Here is a 22072-nt window from a genome sequence, read left to right on the forward strand (position 1 = left end):
TAAAAGCACGTAGCTTTCTTTAAAAGCTGTTTCTATGAACAATCCACAAGTTTAAAATGGGGAAAGGCAAGGTAAAATTATGAAATGAATTTAACAACAGACGCATGAATGTCAGGGAAGTTAGGATTACAACCAATCTTAATACATAAATGTCTAGATTCATCCTTTTATCATATTATTCAATAAATTAAAATTATATGAAAAATTGAAACAATTTTTATTATAAAAATTCAATTGGATTTTTAGAATTTCCAGTTGTATTTATTCAATGAAAGTAAGCACCAATCTTAGACTGAATGTTAGAGAACGTAAAGCAGAAATACAAGTAGATCCTCTTGCTTTTCCCCTTTAACTCCCAGTGCTCTTGGCCTCTTTATGATGTCACTTCTCAACATCATTAATTTGAACTTACAGTGTTTAAGTTCTGGCAAATCATAGGTGGGGGAAATGTCTGTACCAAGATTGTAAGTCCTCTTGTCAAATTTAATGTTTTAAAATAACTGAATTGCTCTAGTTAGCTTTACATTATCCTCTTTAGTATAGAGATATGTTTGCTAATATTATTAACATGCCATTGACAAATAAGAGAGTATATGTTTAGCAGACACATATGTTCTCAAGCAATATCATGAGTGGTGTTGATCCCAGACTTAACTAGTTCATTCTCTTCAGTAAACAGATATTGGGTATTGGTTGATTCTTTTTCAATGTGAGTCCTCAGTTTTTTTTAATAATATTGTATTTTGGGACATATAGAATGAAATAATTAGTGGCTGACATTCAGAGAACTATCACTTCCTTAGAGCCTATTTAAAAATTTATGGAAACTTTTTTTTTTTTAAATCACAGTGACTGAGGAGTACTACTGACTTATAGAGGGTATATAGGTCTAGGGTACTAAACCTTTGGTAATAAGTGGTGCAGCCCCACACAAATCACATCTAAATGCTAACTATATCTCCTTTGAGAAATACTGAGTACGCAAAAGCGCTTTGCAATGAAAAGAAAATTACCCAGATGTGGGAAGTTTGATGATAGTAGTATCTTTATGCTTAATTTATCATATGTTCATGTGAGAGGAAAGTAAAACCTTTTAATTATGTAAACCTTTTCACCGTGAAGACATGGAACAAGGGCAAAGGCATATAACTCTGAAATATGAAGGATATAGGTTTTCTTTGGACACTTCTGTTAAAGAAAAGATGCAGTCAGATACCTTATGATATCACTTTATATGGAATCTAAAACTTAAACTAGTGAATGAAACAAAAAAGAAACAGATTCACACATATAGAGAAAAAATTAGTGGTTACCAATGAGGAAAGGGAGTGGGGAGAGGCAATATAGGGATAGGGGATTAAGAGGTACAAACTATTACATGTAAAATAAGCTATAAAGATATATTGTACAATAAAGGGGATATAGCCAATATTTTAATAATTATAAATGGAGCATAACATTTAAAAACTATGAATTACTGTACTGTATATCTGTAGCTTATATAATATTAGACATCAACTATACTTCAATAAAAAAGACATACAATGAATCTGTGGGTGATAACACATTATTGAGACCCTTTATCCCTTAAATATTTTATACACTTTTAAAACATATCCTAACAGATACATTGTTAAAGGAAGAGTAAAAGCAAATGTATTTTGTACTTAGATTAAGATTTTTAAAAAAAATTCATAAACTTGGTTAACATTAACCCCTTTTAAAAAATCTCTCCAGTGATAATGTACAAACATTTTTCTCTTAAAAAATAAACTCTCCATGTCTCCTATTTGGGATCTCCACTTTTTATTTAAGAAAACCTAAATCTAGACTCCTTTTCTAAGTCATGAACATATTCTATTCCACAATGACAATGTGTATCTTCTTTACCTAAAAAAGCTTAGAGATACCAAGACTGATTTTGAAATGATTAAGATATGTGGACCTGAAGTGAAGGCAGATTTGTGGCTTCTGTGTTCCATGTAATCTTGCTTAAGATCAAGTATTAGCTATTGTGTGTATATATACATATTTCAAAAACTAGTCATATCAAGAAATAATGAAATGTTTGATTTAATTGTTGCATTTCTTCCTCTTTTTAGAGTAAGGAATTATATTGGACTACAAACTTTATCTTCAAAGTTTTGAGGGTCCTATTTATAAAGGATATAAATAAATTTATATTCACATAGAAATAGTTTCCAAACAAAAAATAATAGGAGTTCCCTTGTGGTATGGCAGGTTAAAGTCTGGTGTTGTCACTGGTGTGGTTTGGGTTTGAACCCTGGCCTGTGGACCTCTACATGTTGCAGTTATGGCCAACAAAACCAAATAATAATAATAAGAGATACACTTACAGTTTTTTTTTTTAAATATGATACTTCAAAAATTGAATCTGAATTCATCTTAGAAAACTTGACTGTCTCAGAGAAGTAAGAGGAGAGATGTGCCACCAGCAGGATCAGACTTAGGGGAAATAGTGAGAAAACTATCTAATTCCAAAAGATTAAACTGATTTAACTGCTTATGACATATGTACATTTATATAGAGAGTGAGAACTACAGTATTTAGATCAATGCCATTTTGGGGTCCCATAAACTCTTTTCAGTAAAAATGAAAGAAATTTACATGTAATGAATTGTCACTAACCCTAACCTAACCAACTTTAAGAAACAAAGGCATTTTCAACCACACCATTCAGTTACATTTTGCCAGCTTCCAGTCAGTCCATTCTGCCCCTCACCCACAAATCGCTGCTAATTTACCATAAACAGTCTTGCCTATTCTTGAAATTCACACAAATTAAATCATAGTGTATAAGTTTTGTGTTTCTGTATTTTTTTTATTTCATTATATGTTTCTGATTCATCCATGTCGTCATGTTGCATACATCAGTAATGCCTTACATAGCTAAGTAGTATTCCAGACATTCACTAAAGAGCCCGAAATAATTATTTTTCAGGTGTCAATTATGCCTCCTGTGAATAAAAACAATTTTATTTCTTCCTTTCCAATCTTAATGCTGTTATTGCCCTAAAGTGCAAAACAGGGTGAGGATCACAATGCTGAATAAAGTGAGCATCTATGCCTTGTTTATAGTTTCTATAGGAAACAGTAAATATTCAACTACTAATTTAATTTTAATAGTAAGTATTCTCTAGACTCATTTTATCCATTTGAGGAAGATGCCTTCTATTCACAGTTTTCTGAGTTTTTATTGTGAATGAATATTATGTTTTTTCATAAATTCTTCTGCATATCTTGAGATAATCAGATGAATTTTCTTTTTTTTTCCCTTTTCTTTTTTTTTTTTTTTTTAGGATTGCAGGTGTGGCATATGGAAGTTCCTAGTCTAGGGGTCAAATATGAGCTGCAGCTGCCAGTCTACACTACAGCCACAGCAATGCCAGATCCAAGCCACGTCTGCGACCTAGACCACAGTGTGTGGCAACACCGGATGCTAACCCACTGAGTGAGGCTAGGGATAGAACGCACAGTCTCATGGATACTAGTTAGGCTCGTTTCCACTGAGCCACAATGGGAACCCCACAGATGAAATTTGTTATATGTTACTTGGAGTGATTGCATTGGTTAATTCATGTATGTTAAGCCAATCAGTTTACACACCAGAAAGTAAACCTCAATGGTTATGATATATTAGCCTTTTTATATATTATTTAGCAAGAAAAATTAATGAACCATTAAATAATTATTGTCTCATTCTGGAGTTCCCATTGTGGCTCAATGGAAAGGAATCTGACTAGCATCCATGAAGATGTAGGTTCAATCCCTGTCCTCACTCAGTGGGTTAAGTATCTGCTGTTGCTGTGAGCTGTGGTGTAGGCTGCAGATGCTGCTGAGATCTAGCATTGCTGTGTCTGCAGCATAGGCCAGTGGCTACAGCTCCCATCTGACCCCTAGCCTGGGAATCTCCATATGCCATGGGTGCGGCCCTAAAAAGACAAAAAACAATAATAATAATATTTTTTGTGTCTGTGTTAATGCATGGTATTGGCCTACAATACACATTTCTGGTAATGTCCTTGAGACATTTTGCTGACAAGTTTATTTATATTGGTCTAAAAAATGAGTTGTAACATCCCCCATCGTCTTGTTTCTGAAAAACTTGTGTCGTATTACTATTTTTTCCTTAAGTTTTTAATTTAATTTATCAGTAAAACCCCACAGGCCCTGTGCTTTTCCTTCTGGGAAGATTTTTGATAGTGAATTAAATGTATTTAATAATTATAGGGCTAGTTAATTTTTATTATTTCATCATGTGTCAGTACTGATACATAAAATGAGTTTTACAAGAAACTCATCTATTTCACTTACGTTGCTCATTATTAATGATAGTTCTCATTATCCTTTAAAATCTGTATAGTTATAAAAATCTTCATCTGTCCTAATATTGGTAATGTATGAGTTCGCTGTTTTTTCTTCATCAGCTTTAATAGGAGTTAATCAGTTTTAATAATCTTTTCAAAAAACAAAACATGGAATTTTTATATTTGCTCTAATTTTTTTTTCTTTCACTGATTTTGGCTTAAGCTTTATTATTTTCTCCCTTTAACTTTGACTTCAGTTTTATATCATCATAATTCTAAACCAGAGATTTACAACAATGATTTTAAATTTTTTTCTTATATAAGACATTAAAAGATATAAAATTCTCTCTACAAACTGTTCACAATATTCCACAATTTTTGATATAAATTATTATCCAGTTGCTTCTTTTTTATAAGTGTGCATTGTGATTTCTGTTTTACCACTGGTTATTTGGAGATGCTTTTTTTTTCAAAATATTTGTGTGGTTTCTACATACTTTTGACCTTTGAAATATGTGGGGGCTAATGGCACTGATCCTGACAAAGTTAAAATCTGAAAATAACTTAATAGTGGGCTCTCCAAATTCATGGTACTGCATCCAGGGATTCAAGTAATAATGGGTTATGTAGTACTGTAATACACATTTATTAAAAAATATTCATGTCTAAGTGGAAATGTGATGTTTAAAACTGTGTCGTCCAAGGGTCAACTATGATTTTGTTATCAATTTTTAATTCAACAGCTTAATGATCAAAGAATATGCCCTAGAGATTGCACAAAAATTTAATGGACCATGCCTATGTAGCACTTTTTATATCTCAAATTTAATAAAATTTAAAAATAAATTTAATAACATTATTTCATGAAATATTTCCTCTTTCAGAGCATTTAGAACATAGAAGTTCATAAACATGGTTGAAAATCAATATTTTTCAGCAGTGTATAAATGTACATTGGCTAGATCCAAACCTAGAGATTTGGATATAATAGGGCAAGTAATTTTAATGTATATCCTCAGTTAAGAAATCACTAGGCTTTATAATATTCAAATGATTTATTCAAAATTTTGTAGAGTGGCAAAAATGTGCCAGATTTTGTTCTGGGAACTAAAGCTTTAATGAAAGTACCAAGTTTTTTTTTTACTATACTTTTAATATTTATGTAATGTCAACATAAGTAAAATACTGTGTGAGTATGTGTTATTATGTTTGCATGTGTGTTTGTGTGTGTAAGCCTAAAATATACTAATGATAAACAATGACTTTATTTCTATAATATAATGGGATGGTGTATAATGATATTTCTCTAACATATATTAATATCTGCCTTGATTACAAACAAATACAAATTAGGTATAAAACTCCTCTTTGTGTAGAGGAGTACTACATGTTCATATAGTTCTGAAAGTAGAAACATAAGTAGAAATTACTTTGCAACATGGTTTTATTTTTCATATTTTCCTAGAGAAGAAAAAAATATCAAAATTCATATTAATACTTGTAGTATATACTGACACACACACACATTCAGAGACACCACATATGCCATTGAATGATTTGGATTTTGTTTAGTTCTGAGAATATTTTGAGGATCTGATCTTATTATAGTTTTTGTAAGATGAATTTTATAATTCTTACAATATCTTAGAGTTCAATTTCAAGAGAATTAGAAGCATAAGGTGGGAAACAATCCAATCATGATTTCACATTAAAAATAATTGCCCATATTTCAATAAAGCAAGTTAGAGAATTTTTTTAATGTTTTTAATCCACCTTGTTTTAGTTCTGTTGAAGCCTGTGCTAAAATCACATATTTGCTCCCCTATATTTTTCTAGGATGAAGTAATCTTACATAATATTAAAGATCTAAGAATGTAAAATATTTCTCTATTTGGTGGTGAGAAGTGTTTATGTACAATAAGAGTCATTAACTAGAGTGATTTTTTATAAGTTAATTAAACTTTCCCCTTTTATTTTAATAGCCAAAAAATAAACTTTGGGACATATGATAATTACATTCCAGGTAAGATGATGAATTTTTTTATCATAGATGAATGAATAAATGATAAAGTGATAGCTGTCATGGAGATGCAAACTATTACATGTAGAATGGATAAACTGGAGTTCCCGTCGTGGCTCGATGGTTAACAAACCCGATTAGGAACCATGAGGTTGCGAGTTCAATCCCTGACCTCGCTCAGTGGGTTAAGGTTCCAGCATTGCCATGAGCTGTGGTGTAGGTCGCAAAAGCGGCTCGGATCCCGCGTTGCTGTGACTGTGGATAGGCCAGCGGCTACAGCTCCGATCAGACCCCTAGCCTGGGAACCTCCATATGCTGAGGGTGTGGCCCCTAGAAAAGACAGAAAGACAAAAAAAAAAAAAAAAAAAAGAATGGATAAACTATGAGGTCTACTGTTCAGCACAGGGAACTCTTGTGATAAAACATGTTGGAAGATAGTGTGAGGAAAAAGAATATGTATATATGTATGACTGGGTCATTCGCTGTACAGCAGAAATTGACACAACACTGTAAATCAACTATAATAAAAATAAGATAAAATTTAAAAAAAATCAGCTTTTAGTTTTCCTATGCACTTTTCTCATGGGTTAGTGAATACTTTCTAAGGACATTTTGTTTTTAACCCCTAAGACTATTAAGTGAATATATTTAGCAGCATAAGGGTGGGCATATTTACATATTAGAAATCATACAATCAGATAATATTACAGTTGAAAGGCAGTATAAAAATATGGATAAACAACATCTTACCTGTGTCAGAAATATCTTCTACTATATTCCTGATAAGATTGTATATGGCTCATAATTGGCCAAAAAAATTCACTATTTGACAAGGCCAGTCAATCTGATGTTGAAGGACTTCATATATCATATAATTAAATTTTCCTCATATACTGAACTTAAATATGTCTTTCATTCTGCATATTTTCTCAATGATTCTGATTGTGTCTTTAGGAGACTCATAGGGTGAACCTATTTGCTCCTATATACACAGTTATTGTACATATTAAATAGAGTTATGTTATCTCTCTCACTGGTTTCACTGATAACTTCAATTTTTTTAACTATTTATATTACAGCTTCCATGTAACTGTCAATCACAAGTCTGTAGGTACTCTTTATTTATCAGTTTTCTCAATTAGTATGCCACCTATGACAATGCAGCTCTTGGGTGTATAACATTTACTCTTGCAGCTTAGTAAATTATGATTAACTCAGGGGATCTCAAGCGTTAGCGTCTAGATTCAACCATACAGATAATGAATAATTTAAACAGGCACTGTGCTAACTACTTTGGGAGCTACAGAAGTAGTTATCATATTTTCTGTTCTCAGGAGAATTGTGTTCTATCCAAAAGAATACAGATCTTTCTGGGAGAGATAGAAACATTAAAAGGAAACAATAAAACTGTTTCTCTTCATTTACATTACAGACTGTATTAGTTTCACAACGACTATATAGAAAACTGAAAAACTAGTCAAATTTTTAAAAAATCAAATTTTATTTTCTCATATTAATAGTACTGAATTTCAAACACTAGCAATTAAAAGAAACCATAATTTGAATCACTTATTTACATTAAATTATCTTACTGTCATTTTAGATCTGATGAAATTCTATTTACTCTGAAGTACAGCTTAATATTTTCTTATTTTAGTCAGTGAATTAAGCAAAAAATCATGGAATCAGCAACACTTTGCCCTGGTATTTCCCAAACCACCAAGACCAGGAACAAAAAGGAGATCAAAACCTTCCCAACTACGCGACAGTACAATTCCTGTGAGTATTGAAACATCACATACGTTTATTGGTAATAAGCTTGTGAAATTATGTACAGTTGTATATGTTATAGATCAGTGCTGACCAGTGGAATTTCTGTGATGATGAAAATATTTTATATTTTTTGCATTCTGATTCCAGTGTGGCTACTCTACAACTGAAATGAGGCTAGGGCAACTGAGCAATTGAATTTTACAATTCAATTTGATTTAATTCACATGCAGCTTTTAAATAGCATATTGGACAGCATAGTTAAAGGTAATACAAATTCTTCTACTTGGAGAAATTAGGTATATTTTATGTGCATTTCACCATATAAAAATAATTACTTTATCTCATATTAACTATTTGTTTAGCAACCCCACATTACAGAAAATATGTGTCCAAGAAGCAAAGAAATACAGAGATCCTAATGCTACAGTTAGTATGAACATTCAGAAAATATTACCCAGTTAGAGATAACCCTTCATTAGAATCATGGAGTTACATTATACACTGAGGAAGTTTTGGTGCATTCTCATTTCCTATGATACAGAATTCAAAATTCTGAATATTAGGAGATTAAAATTTCCCAACGTTTCTGGAATCATCAAGGTATATAAAAATGTTCTAAGAAAAGTTTTCACAAAATAATTTATCATCAAATTGTTTGCTTTAGGTAATGTATCTAATCAGTAGTGATTCACATTACTTCTGACTTTTGATCTTCCTTTTTCTTTCTTTATTCAACTTATTTTTCCATTGTTCATTAGCATTCTTCCCAAATTTGCTATTTTTGCAATTAAACTTTTATAGCATGAAGCTATTAAATGTTAGAGAATAATTAGTTTGAGTTAGCATAGAAATGGAAGGGGGTAAGAAAGTCCAGGAAATCTCAAAAACAACAACAAACACAAAAGCCTCTCATAATTACAAAGAGAGGTTTTAATATGTCATTAGTTAGTGGATATCTTTAAGAATTTTAACATAAAATCTTGAGGTAATTATGAAGATACTGTAAATTGAAATTAGGCCTAAAATGAGGCTTGGTTATCCTTTAGTACCAAAAGGAACAAAATTGGAAAAGCATAATAAACTATAAAATCTACCATTTATCCATTGTCTATCAAAATCTAAAATTTTTTCATGGTTGAAGTTAAAATATATTTGATATCTAGTAATAAAGGCAGTGTTACTCACACAAAAGTTGTTCACCATTATTCTAACAAATATTTCAGAAATATGATGAAGAGAAATTAAGGGGAGATCACAGACGACCACTATGGATGTACCGTTCTTTAATGAGAATTTCTGAGAAACCATCTGTTTATTTAGCTGCCAGGAGGCAGCCTGTACCAATGAAACCAACTGGTCCCTCTAAGGGGGATGCTAAAAGTGTAGGGAAACCTTTATCTCCATCAATAAAGAAAGGTAAAGAAGACAAGAAAACAGACAAGGACAAATCAGATTCAGAAGCAGAATCCATCATTTCACAGGGAAAATCTAGGAAAGCTTCAAAGAAAGAACCAGGAGCTAAAGAAGAAAAAGCAATTGAAAAGAAAGAGTCCAAAAAAGATAAGAAAGGTCCAAAGAAGGGAAAGGAATCTGATACAGAATCAGAAGCTGAAAAAGGAGATGCAAAGAAAGGTTCCAAAAAAGAAAAGAAAGATTCAAAGCAAGGCAAGGAGTCAGCTACAGAATCAGAGGGTGAAAAAGGAGATGCAAAGAAAGATCCCAAAAAAGATAAAAAAGGTCCAAAGAAAGGCAAGGAGTCAGCTACAGAATCAGAGGGTGAAAAAGGAGATGCAAAGAAAGATTCCAAAAAAGATAAAAAAGGTCCAAAGAAAGGCAAGGAGTCAGCTACAGAATCAGAGGGTGAAAAAGGAGATGCAAAGAAAGATTCCAAAAAAGATAAAAAAGGTCCGAAGAAAGGCAAGGAGTCAGCTACAGAATCAGAGGGTGAAAAAGGAGATGCAAAGAAAGATTCCAAAAAAGATAAAAAAGGTCCGAAGAAAGGCAAGGAGTCAGCTACAGAATCAGAAGGTGAAAAGAAAGACGCAAAGGACAAGGAAGGGAAAAAGGATTCAAAGAAACCTGGTGACAAAGGTGATGAATCAAAGGACAAGAAAGATTCAAAGAAGAAGGAGAGTAAAAAAGGAAAGAAAGATGAAAAGAAGCCCAGTGAGGCAGACAGTGAATCAAAAGATACTCCCAAGAAAGATGCCAAGAAAGATGCCAAGAAAGATGCCAAGAAAGATGCTAAGAAAGGTACTGAACCAGAATCTGCTGATGCCAAGAAGGATGCCAAAAAGGATGCCAAGAAGGATGCCAAGAAGGGCAAGTAGGCCTTGGATAATAATTCGAAAGCATATTAGATGAAATAATTTTAGTAGTCTGAAACTGAAACTATGAGTGAAAAAGGAGATTTAAACATTAACAAAATAATTTTTTAAATGGAGTAAAGAATACAAAGATGGACCCAGAAAATCTTCATTAAAAATATAAGAAAGATGTTAAAAACATAAGAGATGATTCACTGAAGGACCTGGAAGATACTTACGCTAAATCTGGGGATACGGAGAATTCAATGAAGATCCCTAGAAAGTTTCAAAAAGAATATTCAGATAAGGATGTAGAAGTTGATGATACTGAATTTGTAAATACAAAGAAGAAAAACAAATCAACAAAGGTGTCAAAAAATCCAAGGATGCAGATGCTGAATCCACAAATTTAAACAATCTGAAGTTGTACCCACAGATAGATTTAAATAAGGAACCATAAGAATCAAGAGAAATAAAAAAAAAATGTCAAAGTCTACCTCAAATAAATAGAACTACAAATTAAAGGTAGCATTTCTCAAAACAAAAATAAAATACTACTTTTTTGGTGAGCTGATACCACCAGATCTGAAGTATAAACAGCCACAACCAGGTTAATGGATATTGAATGCTCTACTTCCAACCCAAGATAAACACACTTGGTAAGTTTGTTTTCCTTTCAACTCCAATAAGGTAAAAAAAAAAAAAATAACTGAAGTAATTTGAATTAAAATTTACCATTCTTTAAAATATCTGTAATCTGCTGATCAGGTTTTTACTAGACTTTAATCAAGTTTGACTTTTGCATTATAAGAAATATGTAAGAATTTGCTGGGAACACCACATGTATGAAATTTTTTAAAGTGCCAATGGAAAGTTTAAGGGAAGTAGAATTATTTATGGTAAGGGATAAGAGACTCATTTATGACATACAACTTTAAGAACTACTTACCAAGAATTTTGTTTGTTTTTAAGCAGAAAACAGTGGCTGACTTCTCTCCATTTAAGGAAGGTTGAAAAGTGATTCCAAATTAAAAATGTGAGTAAAAGAAGTCAATTAATAAATAAATACATCCCTACAGAGGTACTAAGAGAAGTCATAGATAGGGCCATCATAAAGACTCTCCTGACACTATACCTCAGGTGGCGGAGTGTTTTAAGTATAATACTGGTGATGTACAGCAGTCAGTGGCGTGGATTCAGTTCCTTGACCAAGAGTATCTGCCTTCCACAAAAGGGAGCAGGAATATAAATATGAGTGGGTGGAAGAAAACAGGGCCATAAACCTCAAGCTTGAAAGCATGCAGCTAGAGTAAGGAAACAGAAACAGAATAGTATATGGAGGGCATGGAAAACTGTGACCTGCCCTTGGAATGCCAACAAGGTCATGCTAGGGAAAAACTTTGGGTAGTTAAGGCTTATGGGCCCTGTGAGGGGAACACATAGGCCTGCTGTAAAGGTTAATGGATGGGGATGCCTTCCAGAGACAAGACTGATGATTGTTAGAACCGACTCTGTTAACCATAATTCCCCCAGGCTTGTGTGGTCCCTGTAAATTTTAATCTATAGTCTCTGTCCCCCACGGTTTTTGTTCACAATCCTAATAAAAGATAGACCCTGAGCTTGCTCAGGGCTTTTGCTTGTCACAGAAAAAAAAAAAATGTGAGTAAATTTAAACAAGACATTAAAGTGATTTAAACAAGACATATTAAAGTGATTCCTGCTAAATACATATATAAAACCAAATTTCCCAGAATTCAAGAAAGTCTAACAGAGTAAAAACATCTCCAGATGTTATTTAGATGTGAAAATAATTAACTTTATATCGTTATAACTATATTATACTATGTTGTGACCCATGAATCCTATTAATGTGAAGACAAGTAAAAAATTTGCCAATTAGTGACAATTAAATCTTTCCTGACTTAAAATATTCCCTCGGATAAGCTCAACATTGCTTCAGAACTTGCCAAGTGATTTTCTTTCCCCCTTATCCTTCCCAATATAAACTCCAGATCTAAGGTAAAGCTTCTCTGTAATATTAAAGGAAGGGTCTCCTATTCCATATGCTCTCAAGAGCTAGCTTTCTATTAACAGTGAAGGATAATTATTTTGTCTGTTCTTTAAACATTGGCCCCTGTGCTCTACATCAACCACCTGAGCATTAATGGCTATTGTAACTGGTGGTCTTCCAAGTGGTCCGACATTGCTGATCTGGATCTGTTCTAATGACAAAGAGAATCAAATCTCACCACAGTTGTCCCACTGCTTCCAGGAAACTCATTAAATCGCTTCTTAGATTAAAATCCTATTTCAGATTTTCATTCTTTTCTGGAAATGTTAGCATCTGAGAATTTATTAAATCATTTTAAATCTCCCTTTTACCTCTAAAAAAATGCCCTTAAAATTATTTTCTAACACAGCATTCAAAAGCCAAAATTTAGATTCAAATGTAATATATAGTGAAAGAACAACTGAACATCTGCCTTTATCATTCTAACGAAATACACCAAGGTCACGAGGAACCTCCATGTAGCCAAATCCAACAGCAGTTTTATCCTGGCTCTTCTTCCCTTTTCTATCTATATTTTCCTTACATAATTCCCATGGATTTATTTACCATTCATGTGCTATTGAATCCTACATTTAAACCTACTATTGACTTTCCACTCAACTGTAAATTCATATATCCAAATGCTATATTAAAGCATCTACATGACTGTCTTCCAGACATCTAAAAATTAACATGTCCCAAGAGAACTCTTGACACCGCTCCAACTGAAACCTGTTTTTCCCCAAGTTTTCACCAACTTAGTAAATAATACTGACATCTAACCTGTTGAATAAATCCAACATGAATGAGTCATTCATAATTACCCTTTTTTCTTTATCCCACTTATTGATAGTCCTTTCTGACTACCTATAAAATAAGTGAATTGTCCTATTACACTGCATTTCCACTATTTCCACACTAGAAGTACAATTAGGCATTATATCTCAACTGGAAACCCCCCAAGCCCCAACTAAATGATGCAGGGAAAGTCCCCTACATCATTTCTCACCACCATGCAACAAACCATTTTCAACACAAAAGTCATCATGTTTCTCCATTACTCCCAACTTTCCAGTGTATTAAAGTCACATTTAGCATAAACTATTCTTATGCTTGAGTTTATGAAGTTTTTAACTAACTGGATGCTATTTCTCTGTCCTCATGTGGTACCAAAATTCTCTACCATACTCTTGTCACACTGGACTTCTATGTTTAATCACACTAATCATTATGGTTCTTAGGCTTCACACTTTTTCCCTCAGCTTACAACACAATTCTTCAAGAATTTCACATTGTTAATGCCTTCAAATTATTCATTTTCAGATTATACTTTACCTTCCTAGATATTTTAAAATAGCTTTTAGTTTTTAGAGAAGTTTTGGTTTTACAGAAAATTCAATCAGAAGGTACAGATTTCCCATATATGCCCTATACACCACAAATGCATAGCTTCCTCCCCCCATTATCAACATTCCCCACCAGAGTAGTACATTTTATTTATGTATCATTATCACTCAAAACCCATAGTTTACATTAGGATACATTCTTGGGGGTGTACGTTTTATGTTTTTTTAAAGAACATGACAACATATATTCATCATTATAGTGTCATTTATAGTAATTTTACTGTCCTAAAACTCCTCTGTGCTCTGTTGATTCATCCCACATTTTCCCTCTACCCCTGGTAAACACTGACCTTTTTACTTTCTCCAGAGTTTTTCCATTTCAAGAACATTATACAGTTGGAATAGTACAGTTAGCAGCCTTTTCAGACTGGCTTATTTTATTTAGTAATATGCATTAAAATTCCTCCATGTCTTTTCACTGCTTAATATTTAATTTCTTTTTAGTGTTGAGTAATATTCCATTGTCTAGATGTAGCATAGTCTAATCTATCTTTACCTATATATCTAACGAAAATCATCCATTCACCTACTGAAAATCAACCTTGGTTGAATCTAAATTTTGGCAGTTATGAATAAAACTACTATGAATAGTTATATGCACATATTTTCATGGACATAAAATTTCAAATACTTTGGTTAAATGCCATGGAGCATAATTGCTGGATTGTATGATAAGAATAGGTTGTTTTGCATCAATATTACATTTTCAAGGTATATACATTACATACATACAGCATTTCTGTATGTCAAAAATAAAAGGTATATATATTTATATATATGTACACACACATGCATGTGCATATATCATGATTATTGCACACACACACACACACACACACACACACACAAAGAAACTAGCAAACTGTCTTTTATATTGGGATGTAAATTTTTGCATACCTACCGGCAATGAGTAAGAATTCCTATTGCTCTAGACTTTTCCACACACTTGGCGTTATCGGTAGTTTGGATTTGGGGCATCTTGCTAGGTGTAGTATCTCAGTGTTGTTTTGATTTGCATTTCTTCCAAAACAACATGCTCATTTTCAATATGTTTATCTTCTTTGGTGAAGGGCGTGTTAAGGTTTTGACTCATTTTTTTTAACCAAGTATGTTTTTCTAATTACTGTAATTTTTAAAAGTTCTGTGTATATTTTTGATAATAGTCTATTATCATAAGTTTTTTCAAAATATTTTCTTCCAGTCTATGACTTGCCTTTTTATTCTCTAGTCAATGCTGACACAAAACAGAATTGTTTAAAATACTATTTTAATGAAGTCTAGCTTATCAATTCTTTCTTTCATGGATTTCTTTGGTTTTGTATTTAAAAAGCCACCACCAAACCCAATATCATCTAGATTTTTTTATGCTACCTTCTAAAACTTTTATAGTTTTTACAGTTAGGTTTGTGATCCATTTTGATCCAGGCATGTTTCACTGCCTATCCTTTTCCATTTACTTCCCTATCAACCATCTACTTCTATCCTTTAACATGTTTTATTCTTCTAGATAATGTACAACCATCTGTTGTCTATATCAGAGTAAGAAGTGTGAAGAAAATAAAAATAAGTATCTTTCTGAACATCATTACCTTAAAATACTCTGAAATGGTTTTCCTTTCTGCCCAGAAATATTTGAAATGAGATACAACTCATGAGTATCACCCATAAGATTCGAACTCTTCAATGCTGTTTGGCTCACAAGGATATGGCCTAATCTCATTCAAAAAGATTCCTATTAATACAACTATACACCCTCTCAAATGGATAGCTCAGCTTAGAGTTTGTTACTTAGCTTCATAACCTTTCTATTTATTATAGATTGACATGTCGAAATAGAATTTAAAAATGAAAATGTTGGGATTTCCGGTCATGGCTCAACGGAAATGAATCTGACTAGCATCCATGAGGATGCGGGTTTGATCCCTGGCCTTGCTCAGTGGGTTAAGGATCTGGTGTTACAGTGAGCTGTGGTATAGGCCGCAGACACAGCTTGAATCCTGAGTTGCTGTGGCTCTGGTGTAGGCCAGCAGCTACAGCTCGGATTCATCCCCTAGCCTCGGAACCTCCATATGCCATAGGTGTGGCCCTAAAAAGACAAAACAAACAAACACAAAACAGAAATGTTTTCACTACATAAGAACAATTACAGGTTTTTATTCCCTCCAAATCAAGGGAAAAAAAGTACCAGACACAGATTTTTGAGTCTTTACTTGTAGCTGTGATTTCTGACCAAATATACTGAATTCTTCGATGGGGACTATTAGTATCACCCAAAAATAGCTTATCATTTTAGACTCTGACCTATGGCAGAGGCTCTTGGTTTTTATCTAAAGATACATTTTTATGATCCAAATGTGGGTTATGACTGTTGACTGTTTGAAACATACGAACATGATCAAAGAAAACAAAACTGTAACTCATATGCAATAAAGGCTTTTGGTTACTAAAACAAAAATGTTATAATAAAATGATATAACAATCCTCCAATCAGTGAGAAATATACAAGTCTCTAAGAAGTATACAATTTTATAACTTTTAGTTATCTGCTAAGTTTTTTCTTTATGCATAACAACAAACAGCAAAAATGTTTGGGGTAACTATAGGTTTTTTCCTATAACACTTATTGGCCTGGTCTCCTATTGAAGCCAAAAGGGAGGAGAAACAGGATGGGAAATCAATTCAAAGAGAGAGATCCATGTACAGGAAAAACTTCTACTCAATAATCCTTCTATATATTTCAGTTCTCAATTTGGACTCTTCATCACACAATTTATATGTGGAAGATATTTTTCCTCTTTTACTGCTTAATTTTCCCTTAAGTAAAAGTGCTGTGTAAAAGTGAAATACAAATGTTAAAGAACTGCTACTTTTGTAAGCTTGTTGATGAGTGCATATATGATTAAATCACTGTAAAGCCTTGCAGTTATGAGTAACATTCTCAGTGTGACTAAAATCACATAAGAAATGTCATTAATAAAAAACAAATCCTGTCTTTAAAAATCTCTATGTCCTGAAAGAAATATGAAAGTCCTCTGGCATCCTTATGTGGAAAGTTAAGGTAGTAAAATAAATCATCATTTAATCATGTTTGATATTACAGGATTCTATAAATACTCCACAATATGCCTCATCACCTCCAATAGTATGAACATTTGTAAGGTATTTTTAGTTTGAAGTTTTTTTTATACCTCCTCTGACTGTGTGTGTATGTGCGTATGTCTGTGTTTGTATAATATTATCAATATCACAGAGCAAGTAAGAAAAATATGTTAAAAGTGATTGGCATGAAAGATAAAATAACTGATTAACTTGAATTCTTTGTAAGAACTGTTTTATGTAAGAGAGAAAAAAATCACATTATGCCCGATATAAAATATACACTGATTTTCTGAAATTATATTTCAGACATTATCAGCTTTCATTAATTCTAATAGAATCACTATCTATCAGTAATTCCACTTCAGAAATAAAAACCGTTAGTAAAAAGGAGGTGGTTAGGATGGCAGAGTAGGAGGATATACAGCTCAACTCCCCCAACAAACACATCAAAAATACATCTACATGTGGAACAATGCTTAGAGAAAACCAATTGGAAACTGGCCAAAGAACTCCTACACAATCAAAGCTGGCCATTCCAATGCTTGTACAAGGATGGCAGGGAGCGGGGGAAGTGTGCAGAGCCTAACCAATGAATCTCGGGCAAAGAAGCCCTGGGATAGGACTCAGTTACACAGACACAGCCTGGAGGACCTGTGGTGTGGTCCCAGTGAGGTGGTGACAGTCATTGTCAGAACACTCTGGAATACACAGCTGTTCATCTCCCAGTGATTATGCGCCAGTTTTCCACCCCACACAGCAGCTTAGTGCGATATTTTGGGCAAGCAGGTACTAGGAATGGACTGCCATAGAGGCAGGCAAGATCTCAGGTGGTAGGGCAGCTGACTCAATTCCTGCAGACAAAGGCCCAGACCCTGAACCCTAGACTACTGCACACAGTAGCCTTGCACTAACTAGATTTGGGATGAACACAAGAGAGAAAGAAAACCAAGCTCAGGTTGCTTCTGAGTGGAATCATGAGCACCTACATAGGCAGTGCTTAGGTCCTCTTAGACCTCACAGGTCTTACATTTAAGCCATTTTTGTACGATACCAGATAAAAGTCCAATTCCATTCTCTTGAATGTAAATATTCAGTTTTTATATCACCATTTGTTGAAGAAACTATCTTTTCACATTTGCGTATGCTTGGCACCCTTATTGAAGCTTAGTTAACTATATCTGCCTGCATTTGTTTCTTGGCTCTCTATTCTTTTACATAACCAATCTTTCTTCAGTTGGCCTCAGTGCAGCCACATGTAAAAGTGTGGCTGATAGTAGTAACATAGGTGTTCCTTCAAAATTAAAAAAGAGTTAATACATATAACATAATTGGAAGAGTGCACACTATAGAAGAAGCAATTTATAAAGTTAGTTTTTGATTAATGAAAATCAAATATATTAAATATAGAGATTTTACATTGAAAATATTGTGCTAAGTGTTTCTCAAATATTATATCATATAATCTCCATTACAGCTCAGTGGGTTGTTATTATTAAATTATTTTTAAATGAGAAAATTAAAGATTATAAAGGTGAAAAAAATGACAAACATAGGCAGCACTATGTTAAGAAAAAAAAAGACAAATAAAATTGGAAATAAAAGAGGAGACTTACAAATGGTACCACAGAAGTATAAAGGATCATAAGACACTAGTGTGAACAATTATATACTAACAAATTAGATGACATAAAATAAATAGATAAATTCTTATACCATTCAACCTACCAAGTCTAAATTATGAACAAATAGAAAACCTAAATTAACCTATAACAAGTAAGGCAATTGGACCAATAATTAAATTATCCCAATAAAGAAAAGCCAAAGACCATACAGATGGTTTCACTGGTGGATTCTACCAAACATTTAAAAGGAATTCCTGCCAATCTTTCTCAAACTCTTTCTAAAAAAAGTGAAGAAGAAGCAACATTCCCAAACTCCTCTTATAAAGCCAACATTAGAAACATACCAAAGCCAGATAAAGACTTCAGAAGAAAACTATAGGCCAATATCTGTGATGAATATATATGCAAAAATCATCAACCAAATATTATCATAATGAATTCAACAGCACATTAAAAAGACAATACACCATGATCAAATGGGATTTATGACTGGGATGCAAAGATAGTTCAATTTATGCAATTTGATTATTATGATGCATCACATTAATAAATGAAAGATTAAAACCATATGATCATCTCAATAGATATAAAAATGCTATTTGACAAAATCCAACATTCATTCATGATAAAAAACTCTCGATGAATTGGGTATATTTGAAATGTTCCTCAACATTTCTTTTCTTTTCTTTTTTCTTTTCAGGACCGCAGGTGCAGTATATGGAAGTTCCTAGGTTAGGGATCAAATCAGAGAAACAGCTGCCAGCCTATACCACAGCTATGGCAATGCCAGATCCCAGTTATTTCTGCAACTTACATGACAGTCATAGCAATGCCAGATACTTAACCCACTGAGCAGGGCCAGGAATTGAACCTGCATCCTCATGGATACTAGTTGGGATTGTTACCACTGAGACACAGTGGAAACTCTGTTCCTCAACATTTCTTTCCCTCTAACACTGGGGAAAAGACAAGAATGCCTACTCTCACCATTTCTCTTCAACGTATTATGAGGCATTCTATCCAGAGAAATTAGATAAAGAGAAAGAAAAGGCATCCAAGTTGAAGAGGAGGAGGTACTGTCTCTATTAGGACATATCCTAAAACTCTAAAGAACCCCCCCACCCAACTCAAGTACGTATTAGATCACAGTTAAAAGTTCAGGAAGGTTACAGGATACAAAATTAACAAACAAAAATCAATGTTTCTAAACACTAAAAATGAACTGTTTGAAAAAGAAAAAAATAGCTTTTAAATAGCATCACAAATAATAAAATACTTAGGAATAAATTTAATTAATAAGGTGAAAGATTCTTAGTGAAAACTATACTACACTGATGAAAGAAACTGGAGAAGTCATATGACAGAGATCCTGTATTCAGGGACTGAAAGAATTAATATTGCTAAAAGTCATCTATATATTCATTGCAATTCCTATTGAGATTCTACCAACATCTCTTATTTTACATAAATAGAAAAAAATAGCACTAAAACTCATAGAGCCACAAAAGACCCTGAATAGCAAAAGAAACCCTAAGAAATAGGGGAAAAAAAAAAACAGGTAGCATCCAAATGACCAGATCTCAGACTAAATTACAAATTTATAGTAATAAATATGGCGTGGCATTAGAATAAGAAATAGATGCTTAAGCCAATGAAACAGAATCAAAAGCCCAGAAATAAATCATGCAACTATGGTCAAATGATATTTGATGAAAAATCCAAGAAGGCTCAATGGGGAGAAGTACAGTCTCCTCAATAAATGGCTTTTGTCTACCTAAAGAGTCATAAGACCTGTATTCTGGAAGCTATTAGACAATGATGGAGGTAGTCAAAAATGTTGGCACAAACAGATGGAAAGAAATACCATATTCTTGGATTGGAAGAATTAACATTGTCAAAATGACTATGCTATCCAAGGTGACCTATAGATTCAGTGCAATCCCTATCAAACTACCAGTGGCATTTTTCATATAACTAGAACAACAAAAAAAAAATAATGTGTATAGAAACACACAAAAGACCCAAAACAGACAAAGTAATCTTGAGAAAGAGAAACAGAGATGGAGGAATCACACTCCCTGACTTCAGACTATACTACATAACTATAGTAATCAAAACAGTATGGTACTTGCACAAATACAGAAATCCAGATCAGTGGAACAGGATAGAAAGCCAAGAAATAAACCCACACACCTATGGTCAACTAATCTACAGCAAAGTCAAGAATATATAATGGAGAGAAGACAGTCTCTTCAATAAGTGATGCTTGGAAAATTGGACAGCTACATGTAAAAGAATTAAATTAGAACATTCTCTTATATTATGCTCAAAAATATAATCTGAAAATGGATGAAAAACCTAAACGTAAGCCTAGATAATATAAGTCTCTAAGAGGAAAACATAGGCAGTACACTATTTGACATAAATTGCAGCAATATCTGTTTCAATCCACCTCCTAGAATAATGAAAAACAATAAGTAAACAAATGTGACCTAATTAAACTTTAAAAAAATTTTCACAGGAAAGGAAATACTAAAACAAACAAACAAAAAAACAAAGACAACCCATGGAATGAAAGAAAATATTTTCAATGAAGTGACCAACAAGGGATTAATCTCTAAAGCATGTAAACATCTCATAGAGCTTTATATAAAAAAAAAAATCCAATAAAAAAGTTGGCAGAAGTTCTAAACAGACATTTCTCCAAAGAAGACATACAGATAGACAAAAACTACATGAAAAGGTTCTCAACATCACTAATTATTAGAGAAATGGAGATAAAACTACAATGAGGTATCACCTCACACCAGGCAGAATGCCATCATCAAAAAGTCTAGAAACAATAAGTGCTGGAGAAAAGGGAACCCTCTTACACTGTTGGTGTGAATGTAGGTTGGTGCAACCACTATGGTGAGCAGTGTGAAGGTTCCTTAGAAACCTAAATGTAGAACTACAAGATGACACAGCAATCTCACTCCTGGGCATATATCTGGGGAAAAACATCGTTCACAAAGACACATGCACCCCAACAGTAATTGCAGCACTATTTACAATAGCCAAGATATGGAAGAAACCTAAATGTCCATCAACAGAAGATTATATAAAGACAATGGAATACTACGCAGCCATAAAAAGAACAAAATAATGCCATTTGAAGCTATAGATTATCATAATTAATATACAGAACCTATAGAATATCATTAGTAAGTTACAAAAGGACAAATATCATATGAGACCACTAATATGTGGAATCTAGTTAACTAATACAAAAGAACCTATTCATTAATCAGAAAAAGACTCAAATATTTCAAAAACAAACTCATGACTACCAAAGGGGAAATACTGGGGGGAAGGCTGGATTAGGAGGTTGGGATTGGCATATTCCCACTACTACATACAAAACTGATCATAACAGGAATATTTATATCATAGAGAAATCTATTCAATACTCTGTGATAGCCTATCTA

General features: G+C 33.1%; 1 protein-coding gene across 1 annotated transcript; it reads left to right on the forward strand.

The window, feature by feature from the left end:
• CYLC2 (cylicin 2) lies at positions 448-20146 on the forward strand. Its single transcript, XM_021075625.1, has 6 exons — positions 448-464; positions 6312-6352; positions 8007-8128; positions 9346-9582; positions 9835-10444; positions 20103-20146. Exons 1-6 carry the CDS (start codon positions 448-450, stop codon positions 20144-20146), a joined length of 1071 nt encoding a protein of 356 aa, XP_020931284.1.

This window comes from Sus scrofa, chromosome 1, assembly GCF_000003025.6.
Source record: "Sus scrofa isolate TJ Tabasco breed Duroc chromosome 1, Sscrofa11.1, whole genome shotgun sequence".
Taxonomy (NCBI): Eukaryota; Metazoa; Chordata; class Mammalia; order Artiodactyla; family Suidae; genus Sus; species Sus scrofa.